Source organism: Ranitomeya variabilis, chromosome 4, assembly GCF_051348905.1.
Source record: "Ranitomeya variabilis isolate aRanVar5 chromosome 4, aRanVar5.hap1, whole genome shotgun sequence".
NCBI lineage: Eukaryota > Metazoa > Chordata > Amphibia > Anura > Dendrobatidae > Ranitomeya > Ranitomeya variabilis.
In genome coordinates this window covers 117,073,375-117,093,127 of record NC_135235.1, presented here as the reverse complement: position 1 = coordinate 117,093,127, position 19,753 = coordinate 117,073,375, and the positions used below count along the sequence as shown (strand labels likewise).

The window sequence follows — 19,753 nt, the reverse complement described above, 5'->3', positions numbered from 1 at the left end:
GAGGTACCCCCACAGTGGAAACCCCAAAAAGTGACCCTATTTTGGAAACTACACCCCCAAGGAATCTTTTAGGGGGTATAGTGACCACTTTGACCCAACCAGTGTTTCACAGTAGTTGGAAACACTTGGTTGAGAAAATGGAAAAAGTGCATTTTTTACATGAAGGTGTCATTTTAGGCTCATTTTTTTATTTTTAAGAGGTGTACCAGCAAAAAATGCACCCCACTATTTGTTCACCAATCTCTCCCGAACACAACAACACCCGATATGTTGTCGTACACTGCAGTATTGGGGAACGGCAGGCCTCGGAAGGGAAGGAGCGCCAAATGACTTTTGGAGTGCAAATTTTACTGGAAGAAATCTAGGGGGCTATGTCACATTTGAAGACACCCTGAGGTGCCCCAACACACGCACACACACTGAGCAATCCGACAGATGATACCATGGTGTTTTGCCTATGACAAGGTCAACTATGCCCGATACCTAACCTATTACTATGCCACAATGTCTCGGCTGCCCATAGAACACCCAGAGGTCCATGAATACTTCATGCAAGGTGGCTTTTCGGTCCAGATCGGTAGCAAGAATCCTTTTGGACGAATTCCTGTGGACCAGACCATTGAAGAGACAATCAACAAAGACACCCAGACACCAGGGGGCACAAAAGGCTTCAGCCTCAAAGTTGGAGCTGTTTCCAGGTTCTACCTGACATCAGAGTACCGCAGTATGTACTTGAGGCAGCTGAGGGCCCTGGTAGGCCAACAATATACTGACTTCAGCCATTCAGACCTACAGGTGTCTAGGATTAGAAGAGATGAAGCCGATGTCCAATCTTTCGTTCAACTGCTGGAGACAGGTTGGGTGAACCCCTTCAACAAAGAGCATAATGGTGAACTTATCAGTTTGTCAACAGCGACTGTAGCACCACCAGATGTAGCCAAAGACCTTCAAGGGGCATACAGTATAGGAGAGGATGCATATCAAACATTCAAGGATGAGCGTTTGGGTACCGATAAGCCAACTACATTGTTTCATGACAAGATGACGAAGAACAAACTTAAAACGTTCTCTAACATCCAAATGAAGACACGCAGACAAGGTCTTGGCAAGGAGGTAATTTTGAAGGCTGACAGAAACCTATTTGGCCAGATGATACTTGTAGCTGAGAACAGAAAGCTACAAATGAGTGATGTCTTGACTCATCCCCTGGGTCCATTGCCATGGGCACTTGCCAATGGTGATGGGTCTATCCGCAAGACCAACAAGGCTGCCCTCGCAAGGGAGTTGGAGAGGAATGCTCGTCCTGCAGAAGTGATCCCCGAGCCCTCTGCAACCATCATTGATGGGATGAGCCTGGTTCAGAAACTGAAGGGAAACAATGCAACATTTGGCCAGCTAGCAGGCACAGCAATGAGTCGCGCTATCCATGAGGGTGCTAAGAGCAAGCGCATTGATATTGTCTTTGACGTCTACAAGGAGACATCCATCAAAGATACAGAAAGAGTCAACAGATATGAAGGCACAGGGATCCATTTCAAGAACATTCAACATGGGCACAACATCCAGCAGTGGAAAAAGCTTCTAAGTAGTTCCTCCAACAAGGCAAGTCTCATAAAGTTTCTGGTAGAAGAATGGAAGGCGAAACACCACAGGGAGAAGCTTGAGGAGAAGGAGCTGTATGTCACATGTGAGCAGCTCTGCTTTAAGATCACCAAAGAACAGTGGGAAGAGGCTGCTGACCTTAAGTCAAATCAAGAAGAAGCAGACACACGCCTCCTTCTCCATGCTCTTCATGCAGCAGAATCTGGTTACAAGTCGGTCATCATCACTTCGGAGGATACTGATGTCATGGTCCTGTGTCTGGGCATGTGCCACAAAATCCCATCCCACCTGTTCCAGAAATGCGGTACACAGAACCGGACAAGATTCCTGGATATCACCACTCTGAGCCGAACATTGGGAGGCAGCGTATGTGATTCATTGATTGGTATGCATGCATTTACAGGCTGTGACACCGTCAGTGCATTCGCTGGCCGTGGGAAGATGACGACACTCAAGCAGTTGAAGATGAACAAGACATACCAGGATGCCTTTCAGGAAGTTGGTCGTTCATGGGAAGTGTCTACCGAACTTTTTGAGAAGTTACAGGAAATCACCTGCCACATGTACCTGCCAACTACCCAAACAACTGAGGTAAACAGGCTCCGTTATCAGCTGTTCTGTGCCAGACGTGGAGTGGTAGAGTCAAGTCAACTCCCTCCTTGCCAGGACTGCCTTTTCATGCATGCACTGCGTGCAAACTACCAGGCTGCGATCTGGAGGAGAAGTCTGCAGAGCCAGCCATGGGTTGCAAACCCAACAGACTGCGGTTGGATGATAGATAACGACGGAAAGCTTGTTGTCAAGTGGATGCAAGGGGCACCAGCACCAGAAGCTATTATACAGCTACTGTCCTGCAAGTGTGTGCGGTCATGTGAACTTCCTCAGTGTACTTGCCTCAGCAATGGCCTGAAGTGCACAGACATGTGCAGATTACAGACATGCCAGAACAAGGGTACTGAAGACGAGCCAGTAGAACAACAGTCAGATGCAGAGTCCGATGTTGAAGATATTATGGAGTAACATATATATATATATATATATATATATATATATATATATATATATATATATATATATATATATATATATGCACATGACATGTTCAGTGTGTATTTACATAACTTGGATTAAATTTTGTTACAAATACTACATCTAGTCACTCCGGGTGGTACCGATATCGTCATATTTGGTTCTTGGCTCATGCTAAAATTCCTGTGGAACACCTAAAGGGTTAACAGTTTTTAAAAATGAGTTTTGAACAGCTTGAGGGGTGTAGTTTGCAAAATGGGGTAATTTATGGGTGGTTTCTGTTATGTAAGCCCCTTAAAGTGACTTCAGAAGTGACTTGGTCCTTTGAAAAGTGGGTTTTGCTGTAAATGTGAAAAATTGCGCATAAAACTATAAGCCCTATTACGTCGTAAAACAATAAGGTTTCATTTTCAAAATGATGCCAATATGAAGTAAACATGTGGGGAGTGTAAATTAATAACTATTATGGGGGGTATCAGTATTTTTGTAAAAAGCAGAGAATTTCAAAGTTAAAAAATTGCCGATTTTTCCAAAATTTCCGAATATTTAGCATTTTTTTATATAGAAAGGTAAAATATATTGACTCCCATTTAGCACTGACGTGAAGTACAATATGTCACGAGAAAACAATCTCAGAATGGCTTGGATAGGTGAAAGCGTTCCAAAGTTATTAGCCCATGAAGTGGCACAGGTCAGATTGGCTTAGGCACTTGGGTACAAATAGGCCTAGGGCTGAAGGGGTTAATAAGCTACGTATATGTAAGGGCTATCATATCAAAAAATAAACTACAGACATGCATCTACCTAAAAATACCAAAGAGAATTAGTCACTCCGCTTGGTACCGATATCGTCAAATTTGGTTCTTGGCTCATGGACTCTCTGATGAGGATCATGTTTGTGCTACGGGGCGGCCTGTAGGCAGGTCTTTCCTTGGTTTCTTTGGCCCCAAGCAGGAAGATAAGACTCTGCCTACAGTCTTGCACAGGCATATCGTTAACTGAAAACTTCTAACGCTAATTACACAAGACGGATTACTTCACCACAGCTTATCATGTTAATCAGTATAACAGCAGCAACCTGACAGTATCTGTAGTTTACTGAGCAAAATCCTTCTGACAGGTTCGCTTTAAAGGCTTTTATACTGCTTGTTTGTTTACTGTTAGAGCAAGGTGTCTATATTGTAGCAGTACAGACCTGTCCTCTTCCTTGCATTGGGGGGGCGGTCCCCTTCCTGGCATTGGGGGGGCGGTCCCCTTCCTGGCATTGGGGGGGCGGTCCCCTTCCTGGCATTGGGGGGGCGGTCCCCTTCCTGGCATTGGGGTCGGTCCCCTTCCTGGCATTGGGGTCGGTCCCCTTCCTGGCATTGGGGGGAAGGTCCCCTTCCTGGCATTGGGGGGGGGGGGGGCGGTCCTCTTCCTGGCATTGATTGTCTCCCCGTTTCAATGTGTTGTGAGGACCTGCACAGGAATGTGGTCTCCACAGGCGCTGCTCTATTGGCAAAGGAAGTGGGAAAGTTTATAGAAAGTCTGCTAATTTGATCTGTTTGTTTTTTTGCACAACTAAATGTAGCTATCAAAGTAATAAAAAAACAAAGATGACCCAAGACTTCATGATGGAGCTTAATTGATATGTTTGCCATATGGTTCCCAGTTCTCTGTGTATGCCACTATAAGTCTCCATATAGTTATTTCCACTCTTTAATGGATTACATAGATATTCTTTAAAGCAACTTAATATTTCTAATTCATCTTAAACAGAAAGGAGAAGAAATAAGTGTCCTTTCTCATAGTGGGTCTTTGGCTAACTTGTCATGGAGCTTGGTACAAGTCAGTGAAGTCTTCAAGATGATAGTGATGGTTGTAAAGTTTGCTCAGTAATTGCAGATGAATAAGCTTTGTGATAAATTTGGTTTCATAGGTAATGATTACCAACTTAATTACTGTACTTTCTGTTGCAAAAGGAATATTGTTTAAGTGTTTTATATTCTTATGAATTCTTTACTTTTCAGGAGTCCTGCAGCCTCCTCCATTGAAACCACCTCCCCCTATGTCAACCCATATGTCATTTCCTCCAGCTCCTCTTGATGTTCCTATGAATGTACCTGGAGTATCTAATGCATACTTGCAAGCCTTGGTTCCTCCTTTACACCCTCCTGCTTATCATCCTGCGACACGACCAGGCATTAATCAACCTCCTACACCACCCACCATGACCGCATCCCACGTTCCGTTTAGCTATCCAACAGATATGGGATTTCGAGAAGGAGGACCTGGGGCACCGACCGTCGTGCCACCACCTCCAACAGGTAATTTTTTTTTTCCACTTTCTTCTACCCTCATTTTGTGATATAATTTTAAACTGTTCACCAACTTTGCAATAATCTGACAACTGGATCAGAGTGATATGGAAATCTGCTCAAGGAGCAAAGATGTTATTTTCACAGGTAATTTGAAAAAAAAAAAAAAAAGAAACTTGTATAGAATGAGTTACAATTAAAACGAGATATAGATGAGAGTAAAAAAAAGCATATAGAGGGTCTCCTTTGAATTTGAGAGTGAGATTAGACCTGCTGCAAAAGGGTGCAGTATTCTACAAAAAAATTCTGTCACCACCAGTAATAATTAAACAATGCATAAGCAAAATATGAGCAATCATTCATTTTCAAGGATCATTGTTTCTTAAAGAAAAAACAAAACACTTTGAAGGTGTTTGGTTTCTGTGAATACAACTTATCTAGGGATCATCATGTTACATAACATTCTAAGATTTTCTGCGAACTTAGCTGAAACAAGACATGATTTTATAAAACTAGTATGTAACATATTGGCGAACTATAGGTTATAACCGCTATGATTAATTTCTTTATCAATAACTTATCCAAAATGGCAGATATTGTGGAGTGTATGTTGTGGTTAGCAACTATGAAGAAAAAAAACAAATGTATAATGTGGTGTCCCGTACAATTAGTCACCAATAAGAAAAGAAACCTTAAAAAGTTACTTTTAATAATTAACACTTAAATGTATATTCATATACACAACACTCTTAAAAACGGATACCAGACAATAAAGGGTCTAAATAGGGATAATCAATTATAAGGCTAACTGACCCTAATCGGCCTTGAAAAACTTTTAAGTTTACCTATCCGCGAAAGTTAGTACCCTAAATAGTCGACCTGGCGCCCCCGCTCAACTTTGACAGTTCCAGGAATCAATAAATATATAGATCTACACTATCCTTCTGGGGGATCTCCGGTAAGAATATAAATATGTTGGTGCGTGTACAGAAATATTACAGTGTGTAATGTCATGCCATCCATAAGTCCTGCCACATAACATATAATTCATCTAAGGTGCACATAAACATTCTCTAATGTGCACCCCTAACGATAAGTCACCCAACATATATCAAGAAAATCCCCAGAAATTACCGTACTTATCTCAGGAAATAGTTTTCAAAGGTAAATGTCCAATCCCTTTGGCCCGACGCGTTTCTCCCCACTAGTCTTTGGGTTCATCAGGGGACCTTTGGTAGAGAATGACCTTAATTCGTCAGAGGGCCAGGTTTCTCCAAACCACAAGGGTGACCATGTTCTTTATTGTCTGGTATCTGTTTTTAAAGAGATTGTTTAAAGTGGTTAGCAATTGCCAAAAGTATTCCAGGGAAGTACAAGCAATCAACCAGCGACAGGGTCATTGGCGCAAAAGGCTCATTGATGCGTGTGGTGTATGAAAACTAGAAAGTCTGGTCCTATAGAAGAACTACTGTATTACAAGATGCTCATAAAGTGAATGCTGGACACCTTAAGTCTTTTTGGAGTCCGAACCCTGGCAGATCAGAGATGTATAGGGAGGCCTTTAATGTGGCTGATCAGGGCACAATGGATATATCCTCTTTATGAGGAAAAAGGAGGCTGAAGTGAAAAGTAGTTAAAAGGAGGGCAACCAAGGGAGTAGACAAGTCTTGAGGCAGTCAGTTATAGTGGAATAGGTGAGCGAAAAGAATATGGGGGCCGTGGGTTGGGGAAATGGAAACCTAAAAATGTTGGCAATATATTGCCATGGAGAATTTTTACCTTTCTGCAAATAGGTAATATAGTATCTATAGACTTGGATTATGGTCTGTGGAGTCAATCTTGTCACTAGCAGTGTATATTCTTGTGCAGAATAAATACTTACACCGTAATGACTGTAGAAAAGTATTTCATGTCTCCAATTCCTGTTACTTCTAGAATGCAATCCATATTGCTAGTTAGAAGTTAACGGAGTTCTCCTGTGAGCAAAGTTAATTTTAAAGTTGATTTTAATCAATAGATCTTGGAATAGTAATGACTTCCACAATTGGATGTGTTTAAATAAAATGTTCCCGGGCAGAGATAATCTTATAAATGTGTACTGTGTAATGGCTGTGTCTGATCGTACAGGATCATGGTCTGATCATACCACAGCTCCTGGGCAGGGGAGGAAGGAAAAGAGAGGATACAGACAGGACAGCACGGGATCGAAAATAATTCTTTGAGATCAAGCATTTCACTTCCTGTTTTATTTCAGTCAAATAATTATTTTCGATCCTGTGCTGTCCTGTCTGTATACCCTTTTGCTTCCTCCCCTGCCCAGGAGCTGTGGTATGATCAGACCATGTTCCTGCACGGTCAGACACAGCTATTACGCAGTACACAGCAGGGGCACATTTATAAGATTATCTCAACCCTAGGAAAAAAAATTGTGAAACTTTATTATTATTATTATTATTATTATTATTATTTCAAGATGTATTGATTAAAATCAACTTTATAATAAATTTTGTTTGTGGGGAAACCCCTTTAAGCATGGCGCACACTTTTCTATCAGGGTGGACTTGACCTATTTGAATGACCGGTTATTTCTAGGCTCCTTTCCCTGGCTGCAGAACAGACATGATGGTACAGGTATAGACTGGGAAGTGCCATTGTGCTTTGTACTATCCACATTTTGAGGGAGATTTACTAAGAAAGTTGTACCAAAAATGTGGAATTTATGAATATGCTATTTACATAAGTTTTTATATAAATATATATATTTTTTTATGTCATTGTTGGTGCTTAATAAATTGGATGCCAATAATAACTTTTTTCATACTTTTAAAAAAATTGAATCAACTTTTTTTGGTACAAAATATTAGTGAACGGCCTAAATGCATGCATCGTAGAACACTATTAATAAATCTCCCCTTCTGAGTTGCTTTTTGTCTAGTGATTAGCTTTATGCAAAGTTTGTATTGTGTGTCTTATAACTAATGCAATGCATTACTTGATGTGCTTTGGCTTTGTTTGGCAGTAATACTTTTGGCATATACAACTTGGACTGTATTTGCGTTCCTGAAGTGAGAATCCTTGAGATGTGAACTTTGTGTAGAGCAGCTCCTTTTGCTAGCATGCCTAATAATATACCTAAAATTATACCTTAGGCACAATATTATTTAAAAATATCTATAGTCCAAATTGAACTGTCCTGAATATACTAAGCTCCTGGAGTCTCCTGGATGCAGTTAAAAAAAAAAAAAAAAAAAAAAAAAATCTGTGCTTTACTCACCCTCCCCAGTCCAGCGCTGAGTCTCCGCCGCTCTCTGTGTCTGCTAATCTCTGCAGCGCTGATGATGATAGAGCTGCAGCTATTTAGTGAGCTCAATGGCTCTGCCAGAGTTGACAGCACGTGCCGCTGAGAGCCGCTGAACTCGATGCAGTGCTATCAATGTGATGTCAGTGCTTCAGACAATAACAGACATCGGAAGCAGTAGCACAGACTCAGCGCTGGACCCAGAGAGAGTAAAGAAGTTTTGTTTTTTCTATTCTTTAAAACAAACTGTGTCTGTGTGCATGGGTTTTCCTGATACCAGAAAACTTTTTTAATTGTCTAGCTTTAGGGTACATGTCTGCAACCACTCTATGTAGCTGCAGACTTGTGAATAGTCACATAGTGCGCTGTGAGGATTTTCCTGTGACAGCACCAGGAGTGGCGGACGCATAACTGCAAGTAAGGGATTTTCATACTTGTGGTCACGTTCCAACTAGACTTGGGCAGCCTCACTCAATGCAAGCTTATTGAGCAAGGATGGACATCTCTAGTCGGAATGTGGCTGGAAGTATTCAAATCTCATATTTTTGGTCACATGACTGCCGACACTGGAGAATCCTCGCAGTGGGCACACACAGAGTAACTATAACACATGTAAAAGTAGAGTAAAAATGACACACAGACTTCTACCTGAAGGCCAGACAACCCCTTTAACTATTACAACTATATATCAATGATATGAAATAAAAGTGATTACTCCAATAAAACCCGCCAAACTGTTTACTTTTTGCAAAATATTTTTTTTTTTAGCAGAAAAGTACCCCCATGATTTTTGTTACAAAGAACTGCCTAAAAATTGTGTGCTCATTTCGTTTGTTGGGTTTTCTTAGCAGGTGAACAAGAAGGTTGGATAGATTCTTTCTCTATGAAATCTAGTATGCAACGGAAGAAGGTAATCTAATGATCGCACGTAAAATGTTATGCAAATGTTTTAAGAACCTAGACTATGTGGGTATATTAAAAGAAAATAAGCACCAGCATATAGAAAGGGTTCCAAGCCTCCCAGTTATAGACCAAAGCTTCAGAACAATAAAAAAAATAATTGGAGGCAGCACGTCATATAGAAGGTGAATATATATATATATGTATAAATAAAAAAACGATATATATATATATATATATATATATATATATATATATATATATATATATATATATATATATATATATATATATATATATATATATATATATTATACACACTGCACAAAAAATTAAAGGGAACACTTAAAAAACAGAATATAACTCCAAGTAAATCAAACTTCTGTGAAATCGAAATCAAACTGTCCACTTAGGAAGCAACACTGTTTGACAATCAGTTTCACATGCTGTTGTGCGAATGGAATAGACAACAGATGTAAATTATTGGCAATTATCAAGACACAATAAAGGAGTGGTTCTGCAGGTGGAGACCACATCTCAGTACCAATGCTTTCTGGCTGATGTTTTGGTCACTTTTGAATGTTAGTTGTGCTTTCACACTCATGGTAGCATGAGACGAACTCTACAACCCACACAAGTGGCTCAGGTAGTGCAGCTCATCCAGGATGGCACATCAATGCAAGCTGTGGAAAGAAGGTTTGCTGTGTCTGTCAGCATAGTGTCCAGAGTCTGGAAGCGCTACCAGGAGACAGGCCGGTACACCAGCAGACGTGGAGTGGGCCGTAGGAGGGCAACAATCCAGCAGCAGGACCGCTACCTCAGCCTTTGTGCAAGGAGGAACAGGAGGAGCACTGCCAGAGCCCTGCAAAATGACCTCCAGCAGGCCACAAATGTGCATGTGTCTGCACAAACGGTTAGAAACCGACTCCATGAGGATGGTCTGAGTGCCCGATGTCCACAGATGGGGATTGTGCTCACAGCCCAACACCGTGCAGGACGCTTGGCATTTGCCACAGAACACCAGGATTGGCAAATTCGACACTGGTGCCCTGTGCTCTTCACAGATGAAAGCAGGTTCTCACTGAGCACATGTGACAGACGTGACAGAGTCTGGAGACGCCGTGGAGAGCGATCTGCTGCCTGCAACATCCTTCAGCATGACCGGTTTGGCAGTGGGTTAGTAATGGTGTGGGGTGGCATTTCTTTGGAAGGCCGCACAGCCTTCCATGTGCTCGCCAGAGGTAGCCTGACTGCCATTAGGTACCGAGATGAGATCCCCAAACCCCTTGTGAGACCATATGCTGGTGCGGTTGGCGCTGGGTTCCTCCTAATGCAGGACAATGCCAGACCTCATGTGGCTGGAGCGTGTCAGCAGTTCCTGCAAGATGAAGGCATTGAAGCTATGGACTGGCCTGCCCTTTCCCCAGACCTGAATCCGATTGAACACCTCTGGGACCTCATGTCTCACACCATACACCAACGTCACGTTGCACCACAGACTGTCCAGGAGTAGGCAGATGCTTTAGTCCAGGTCTGGGAGGAGATCCCTCAGGAGACAATCCGCCGCCTCATCAGGAGCATGCCCATGCGTTGTAGGGAGGTCATACAGGCACGTGGAGGCCACACACAAATTTCCTTGTTTTGAGGCATTTCCACTGAAGTTGGATGAGCCTGTAACTTCATTTTCCACTTTGATTTTGAACATCATTCCAACTCCAGACCTCCGTGGGATATTAGTTGTGATTTAGGTTGATCATTTTTAGGTTTTATTGTTCTCAACAAGGATGTGGGATTTTAGTGTTCTCCTTATTTTTTTGAGCAGTGTGTGTGTGTGTGTGTGTGTGTGTATATATATATATATATATATATGTCTCAGCGACGTTTTGGCTCAACTGAGCCTTTCTCAAGCTTGAGAAAGGCTCAGTTGAGCCGAAACGTCGCTGAGACATGTGGGTTCATTAAAGTCCTGCATATTTTTCTGAAAACGGAGTGCTGCCTGCTTTTTTTGAATATTGATTGGAGACGACCGGTGGACGGGTGGTCTATGGGCATTGCACCCAAAGCTAAGTATAAGGAGTTGTGCTGTTCCATTTTTTGGGTAAAATATATATATATATATATATATATATATATATATATATATATATATATATATATATATATATATATATATATATATATATATATATATATATATATATATATATTTATATATATACACATATGCAGCCGGCCAAAACTTACAATTTGTACTGAGTGAACTGCTTTCTGATTCATCCTCTCCATGGTTCGGGCAGCATGAATGTGCTGATGATTTCCCTTTATGGGAAGCTTGTCAGCACCAAAACTCAAATTAAACCACTTATATAGTCATACAGGGAATTTGGCTCCTAAAAACCTCAGCCCTTTAGTACAGATTAGGTACATTAAAGATGTATTATTACATATGTAAATGAGGGGTCCTCGCTGCACCCTTGTTTGATATGGCTGAGGGCTCAGGGCACCGTTCCACCCCCTCAATCAAAGCTGCAGATTTTTGTGTTACTGTTATATTACAGGGTGATCTGGTTTTGGGTGTTGTAAGAGAATATGGTGTCACATATATTAATTACACACACACTTCTCTCCTACAATCATTTATTGGTAGTAATTATCCGTTGGCAGTATAAGGTTAGATGGCAACTTAAAGGATAGACTTGCCTTATTATGGCAGAAAAAAATATATAAAAAAATGACATTCATGTTTATCCATCACAGCATATAATGGAGGTTCTAATAAGATCCTAGAGGTGATATGCAGTTTTTGAGTTACTAAGTAACCCACATAAGTGGTGCTGCGGAGGGTATATCGTGTCCTTCCAGTATGGTGTACATGTCCCGTGCCTCGTACCTCCAGCTCTTGGCTGTCTACAGAAGGCCTGGCTGGGAATCCGCTGCAGGCTGTGCTCTCTACAACAGGATTAGCTTCTCGTTAAAACCATCTCCTTTTGATGTGGCCTTATTGGAGAGAATCTTCCTTGACTATGTGGCTTAGCCAGACCAGAATAATACTCTCACCTCTCAATCTCACATGCCAGAAGACTTGTATTTATGGGTTTAAATCCTCCCACAGCATCCAGAAAGCTGACATTATAAGGCAATTTACTAGTCCTGATTAGCTTCACTCGGGCTCAGCCGCCTGTTAAACAGCTGCGTGAGTCATGTATTCTTGCCTCAGAGGCGACTGAAGCCCTCGCCTCCAGGAGTAATGCAACACCCCTATTACACCCGCTACAGGGAGCCGACTTATCTCAGTGCAAATAATGCCATAAATACGATTACCTGCTGCAAGTAAGATTATATTGAGTATAACCGTGATTTTGTAACCAATACCTTGCAATCAGATGCTGGAATATCTAATTTTATGAAAATACTGTACATCTTCAGAGTGTAGACTTATTCTATACATTGTGTTCCAAATTATTATGCACAAAGAGTGTAGGAGTGATAAGGTTAGAATTTTTTTGTTTGTCATTTAAACTTATTGATGGTGATGTGTGTCAGGGCTCTTTATATCACTGAAAGCAATTGCAGATACCTGTGCTAATTAGTTTGGCAGGTGTGTCCAAATAAAGGCAAGACTACTTAAGAAGGCTGTTCCACATTATTAAGCAGCCTACATTTTTTGCCAAAATGGGAAAGAAAAAGGATGTGTCGGCTGCTTAGAAGCAACAAATTGTGGAGTATTTAGGTCAAGGCATGACTACAATCAACATTGCCAAGACACTTCATCGTGATCATCGCACAATCAAGAAGTATGTAGCTGATTCCCAGCACACACGTGTGCGTGCTGATAAGGAAAAATTGAGGACTCTTTCCAACAGGCAATTGCGTAAGATTAAAAGAGCAGCTGCAAAAATGCTTTGTCATAGCAGCAGACAAGTTTTTGAAGCTGCTGGTGCCTCCAACGTCCCCAGAACAACAAGATGGAGGGTCCTTCAGAGGTTTGCAGCTGTGCGTAAGCCATCCTGTCGACCACCTCTATCCACTGCACACAAGCAGAAACGGCTCCAGTGGGCCAGATACATGAAGACTGACTTACAAACTGTTTTGTTCACCGATGAGTGTCGTGCAACGCTCGATGGTCCAGATGGATGGAGTGGAGGATGGCTGGATGATGGACACCCCATGAATACACGGCTAAGGCGCCAACAAGGAGGAGGTGGAATAATGTTTTGGGCTGGAATCATGGGGAGAGAGATTGTCGGCCCCTTTATGATCCCTGAAGGGGTAAAGATGAACTCCATAATCTATGTGGAGTTTCTAAAACAACACTTCCTGCCATGGTTCAAGAGTAAGAACCGTGCTTTCTGCAGCAAGATCATTTTCATGCATGATAATGCACCGTCTCATGCTGCAAAAAACACATCTGCATCTCTGGCTGCTATGGGCATAAAAGAGGACAAACTTATGGGGTGGCCACCATCTTCCCCTGACCTCAACCGCATTGTGAACCTCTGGAGCATCATCAAAAGGAGTGTCTATGATGGCGGGAGGCAGTTCACATCTAAGCAACTGCTCTGGGAGGGTATTCTGTCCTCATGCAAAACAATTGAAGCAGAAACCATCCACAAACTGACAAATTCAATGGACGAGAGAGTTCAGAAGCTTCTTTCAAACAAGGGGTCCTATGTGCAAATGTAACATCACCTAGAATAAAGTTTTCACTTGAAAACTGTTTGAGTTCATTTTGTAATAAGCTGATAATGCTTATAACTTCACAATTGACCATTTTTTTGTTCAAAATAAAAAAAAAAAGGTTGAAAACTCTGTTGTGCATAATAATTTGGAACATGCATTTTGAGTGTTTATTTTTTTTAAAAAAAGATACTGTTTTCATAGGCAGTTTTTTCCAAAACATTGCAATTATACTAGAATAGTAGATGACTGGAAAATAACAATGACTGCAATTCAGATAGGTAATTTAGAGAAAATGTGAGGAAATATTATTTGCATAATAATTTGGAACACAGTGTAGACTGCTCTGTGAATGGCATTCCTAAAATGCAACGCTCTGCAAGGAAGATGCCAGGAATTTGCAAATCCCTACAGCCATAAATGTTAACTTCAGTGTGCGCCAATAGCTGAAAGAAAGGTTTCTAGGGATGCCAGCATTTCTTTACAGTTATCTCACCTGAGAATTTGCCAGTTGACCAAACTCCTTTTTATGGTTGACTTTTCAATAAAATTGTATAATGGTGTCTAGGTATAATTTTTGCATTAAAAAAAAAAGCCATTCCATTCCTCTAATTCGGAATGTTTTTTGCAGCAAGTGCATAGATTTCTGTAAGCTACATTCACACGACTGGGACAGTCACAGGATTTCTGCAAAAAATCACACCTTTTGCATAATGAATTTGAGATATTGTTCAAATGGTTGCAAAATGTTTTGCAGAGACAGTGTGTTCTAACCCCTCATATAACTGCTATTATTTCAGCCAAACCCTATGATCCCTCCAGCTCCCATTACAACTCCGGTGATGAAGCTGCCTTCTGAGCCAGAAATCCTCCAGCCGTATCCCAACAGCAATTTGGATCCTATTCAGACTCCCCCAGGAGCCCCCAAAGAAGTAAGCATGCAGGTATACCAGAAATATTAAAGGGAATCTGTCAGTAGGATCAGCCCTCCTAAGTCGTCTATGTGGGCATATGTGTCACAGGAAGCTGAGTAACATGATACCATGATATCTGCGATCCGATGTCTTATTCCAGAGAAATACACGTGTTTCTCATATGTTATTGTGCTGTTAAGATTCATGAGCAGGACACAGATCCGCATGAGAATCTGCTTCCAGGGCTTGTTTTTAATAAAAGGGGGTATTAACAGTGTGAGGCATGTAACGCAGAACTAAACTTTGTCTCCTTACAAACACATTTGCTGCAGCTCTCACAGCTCTGCTGTATTGCAACACTGGCTGCCTGTGACATGAAAGCTGAAGCACTGGAGGGATACCTGCAGATGTGTTTACTGCTAATGCTCACACAGTTCTGCATAGAGCAGCCATTACACCACACTGGGATTTAAGAGGTACTGTCTCTCCTAGTGCAGAATGACATGCCTGTGTAAGGAGACTTATAGGCCATGCAATTCTCCTCTGGGAAATTAAATATGCAAATTTCCTCTTCAGAGAGGAAGGGGATTTGAACTCTAGTGCCATCTATTGGATATGGAAAGCTTAAAAGTCAATATCGACCCTTTAACGAGCCTTGCAGTTTGCTGTGTTTCGGAATGTTGCCCCTCCTCAGTACAAATCATGAGAACTGATTATCTGTATGAGAGGCCTCTGACTTGGTTCTAAGAGATGATGTCTCCCCTTGTGGAGAGTGATTGCCTAACATGCCACTGTAAGGAGACTTGTAGGCCTTGCAATTCTCCTCTGGAAAAGTAAATTTGAATATCACACTGGTAACGTCCCCTTTAATTTAAAATCTGGTCTGGAGGCAGATACTCAGGGAGATCTATGTCCATCTGATAGATTAACAGCTCATTTGCATGTAGTCAAAATGTGGATTTCTCTGGAATAAGACATCGGATCGCAGATATCAAGGTATCATTTTATTCAGCTTCCTATGACCTATATGCCTATATAGATGGCTTAGGAGGGTTAATCCTACTGACAGAATCCCTTTAAGAGCAGCTCATTAATAGGACAGTTTGTACTAAAATCTCAGTTTGCATTAAAGGTTATATAAATTCTTGCATTAGTGATATTTTTGGGGACATTAAATTAGAACCTACCAATGGATCTAAACATGACCCCCCCCCCCCCCCGATATCAGATGTCTGTGAATAGAAAGATCAGGCAGTTGACCTTGAACACATCCAATCCTTTTGGTCTCAGGGAAGAGAGGAGTTTGCCAGCGGCTTACTCCCCGTCAGAACACACACACACTACCAACACGGGTGTGCATGTGTATGGGGTGTCAGAGGGAACAGCTGCTCAAGAACAGCTATTTAATGTGTATGGCCAGCTTTAAGGCTCGTGCACACAAGTACGTTCAGGATCTATACAACACTGATCTGAAATACAGCGTCCATCCATGGGAACACGAATATCTGTGTATGACAGTGTTTTTTGTGAGCACATCTGATATTGTGGGCTAGATACACTTGGAATACTGTATCTACTGTAATCTAGGTAGGTGTCCTGTAATAGAGGGCATCTAGTATGCAGTTATACTGATACTGTATTGAAGCCTGAAGATGATTAATCTTTTTGGTCCTACATTTAATCAGAACTAATACAAGCATGTACAATTTTATGTTTACAGTACCACCAGATGCCAGTTGAAAAGCTAGAGAAAAAAGAGTTGCCTGCAGAACATCTACCACTACAGACAGCATTCAATGGTCTAGTCCAACGCTGCTCCATAGTGGCATCTGACCCAGTATGTTCAATTGTTTGGCAAAACTAAGTGTGTGTATGTAACCATGCATTTTTATCAATTGGCAAACTAAAGTGAAAGCTGAATCAAATTAATATTTGGTGATTCCACCTTTTGAAAGTGTAGTTAGAAGAACTGATGCTTTGATGGCAAATAGTTTTTGAATTAATCAGCAGGGAAGTTGTTCCAAACATCTTGCAAATCTAACCACAAACCTTCTATGCATGTAGGCTTGTGCAAATCCTTCTGTCATTTGATGTAATCCCATTCAGGCTCTTTTATATTCAGATCCAGTCTCTGTGCGGTCCACATCATCACTTCCAGGATGCAATGTTCTTTTTTTTTTACGCTGAAGATAGTTCATACATTGGCTGTATGTTTGTCGTCGATTCCTTGATGGTGTTGCATGATGGATAAGTATCTGTCTCTATTTCTTACCACTGCGGACACTAACAAATGAGTATTGTTGATGACCACAGCTCGACCCTGCAAATCAAAATATGTCCATCAATGCCATCAGCTCCGATCTGGTGGGGCCAAGCTACACCCATGTAGTGTTTGAAAAAGTCTGTCCAGAAGAGGTCTTCACGGAAGAATCGTGGCCAAAATCCATACCTTTGATATGGAAACGAGGTCATTTAACTCAACTATGCAAGAAAACATAGGAATTGGTTGCAGAGAAATGCCAACAAGTGCTCTGGACTCGTGAAGCACAATGCAAAATATTTGGCTTTAACAGTAGGCAGTTTGTTTGCTGAATGGCTGGAGAGCAGTACAATAATGGGTGACTGCAGGATCTGTGTAGCGTGGTGGAGGTTCCTTGCAAGTTTGGGCTGCGTTTTCGCAAATGGAGTAGGGAATTTGATCAAGATTGTTGGCTGATTAATGTTGAGAAATGCAGGTCCAGGAAATTATATTGCCCCCACAGAGCTCGAATCCCAACATCATAGTCTGTCTGTGATTATTTGAACAGATCGAAGGATCTGCACAAGCCTACATCCACAGAAGATCTATGGTTAGTTCTCCAAGATGTTTGGAACAACTTCTCTACCAAGTTCCTTCAAAAACGGTGTGCGAGTTGTAGGCGTTCTACGCACTCTTTTGCGTTTTGAGGTAGCCACAGGAAGCGGTTTCAATAGAAATGTCCAGCTTGGTTTATTAAGACTTCAGGAACCGCTCAGGAAACCAAACAAAAAGACAGCTTTTTCTGGCACAAATTGAGAACACAAAGTAAAAAGTCCATACAGTATTGCGAGTTTACCCGCTTGGATTAGCGTCCAGTTCTTGAGCCCTTAGCAAGGACCAACACATTGGAAGACTACACACCTCCAGTCAGAGACCGAATGAGACAACTAGTCTCCATTTTATTTGCCATACCACGCCCCCAGGGTGGGGATATGTGAGCAGCCAGTCCCACCCATCTCTTTGACTGTTTGTAAACCCGGCGCCTGATACGCCCTATTAACTCTCTCATCACTATATGTGCTGAATCCTGCTTTTCCATGTTTATATCACCTAAGTTACCAGTCTCGATGATGCATACCTTCCCTCAAGGCCCTTCCGTCGGCCATGTTAAAAAGTGTATGTAAAAGAATTGATGATGTATTGAACCAAATAGTGATTTGATTTAGGTTTCTCTTGTTCATTCTTTGTACTTTGCTAATTGATAAAAAATAAACTATTAACACTTTTATTTTTTAAATCTTTCTTACCTTGCAATATTTTTCCCACAACTGCCTAACCTTTTGCACAGTACTATATGTGTATATACAGCTCTGGCAAAAATTAAGAGACCTAAAACCTTGTCATGGGCAGCCCAATCTCCAGACCTGAACCCCATTGAAAACCTCTGGAATGTAATCAAGAGAATGATGGATAGTCACAAGCCATCAAACAAAGAACTGCTTACATTTTTGCGCCAGAAGCAGTGTGAAAGACTGGTGGAAAGCATGCCAAGACGCATGAAAGCTGTGATTAAAAATCATGGTTATTCCACATAATATTGATTTCTGAACTCTTCCTGAGTTAAAACATTAGTATTCTTGTTTCTAAATGATTATGAACTTGATTTCTTTGCATTATTTGAGGTCTGAAAGCACTGGGGGTTTTTTATTTTGAACATTTTCTTTGTCAGGAAAAAAAACAAAATTTATTGCTTGGAAATTCAGAGACATGTCAGAAGTTTATAGAATAAAAGAACATTTTACTCAAAAAATATACCTATAAAGAGAACAATCTGACAAACTGAACATTTTTCAGTGGTCTCTTAATTTTTGGCAGAGCTGCGTGTATGTGTGTAAATATATATGTATGTATTGATTTACCTTATTACTCTACATTCATCTCATACCAGGGTGATTTACCCGAATTGACATGGTCATCTAGCCAGATGCATAACGAGATTAGTGACAGCTCTTCCTTGGTAGTAAGAGCCGTGGATTGCAGCCGTGCTCTATTGGGCACAGACTGATTGTTGGGCAGTTGTAAAAGAATGTTTGTACTTTAAAAAGAAATGTGAAATGGAATGAGTAGAAGAGCGGAGCCATTAGGCTGGTTGATCTACAGCGATGCCTGAGGGGAGGCCGTCTAGGTGAAGCAGCAGGAAGGATGAGGCTCAGCAGGGTGAATAATTCTTTCCCAGCACGGAAAATTGCTTGTATGAGATCCTAAATGGATGTGGAGACAAAGGATAGCAGTGAATACATATATTGAGTTGTTTCTCTATGGGCCTCTATGTATAGTATAAATACTGAATATTTGATGCATCTGTGTCATGGAGGAGGTTGGGAAAATCATGAGTCTTAAGATAACATATCTTGTATTTGCCGCCATGATTTATATATTTTTTTTTAATTTTTATTGCTTATATTCCGCTTTATTACATTCAAGCACCTTGCTATCCTCACAGAATGAAGTCACACGGAGTAATGATCTGCAATGCCAGGGCACTCCACCGTGATTCTTGGGAATCTGTCAATATGAAAGACTTTGTATCACACTGATGATCTTATTTTTGATCACACTAATCACCCCACTAAAATTCCAAACGGGGGAGGGGAATTAAAAAAAATAGCGACTCCCTAGTTCAGAGGAGATGCACAAATGATCCCTTCTCTCCCAGTCAGTAGATCTGAAAAAGATCACGTGATACAATTTGTGACTAGTCACCGTATGTCATTTTTTCCGGACTTTTAGATGACCT

At 41.2% G+C, this 19,753-nt stretch overlaps 1 protein-coding gene across 5 annotated transcripts in view; it reads left to right on the top strand.

Moving 5' to 3' along the window:
- Positions 1 to 19,753, top strand: part of SEC31B (SEC31 homolog B, COPII component) — a 126,713-nt gene that overhangs the window by 94,626 nt on the left and 12,334 nt on the right. Inside the window, exons 21-25 of one of the 5 annotated variants that reach the window (XM_077259158.1) lie at positions 4,641 to 4,937; positions 7,521 to 7,559; positions 9,075 to 9,136; positions 14,604 to 14,747; positions 16,438 to 16,554. In XM_077259158.1, the coding sequence (XP_077115273.1) occupies positions 4,641 to 4,937; positions 7,521 to 7,559; positions 9,075 to 9,136; positions 14,604 to 14,747; positions 16,438 to 16,554 (659 nt within the window). The remainder of the gene's footprint in view (positions 1 to 4,640; positions 4,938 to 7,520; positions 7,560 to 9,074; positions 9,137 to 14,603; positions 14,748 to 16,437; positions 16,555 to 19,753) is intronic. The other 4 variants (XM_077259159.1, XM_077259163.1, XM_077259160.1 and 1 more) reach the window with 4 other exon arrangements.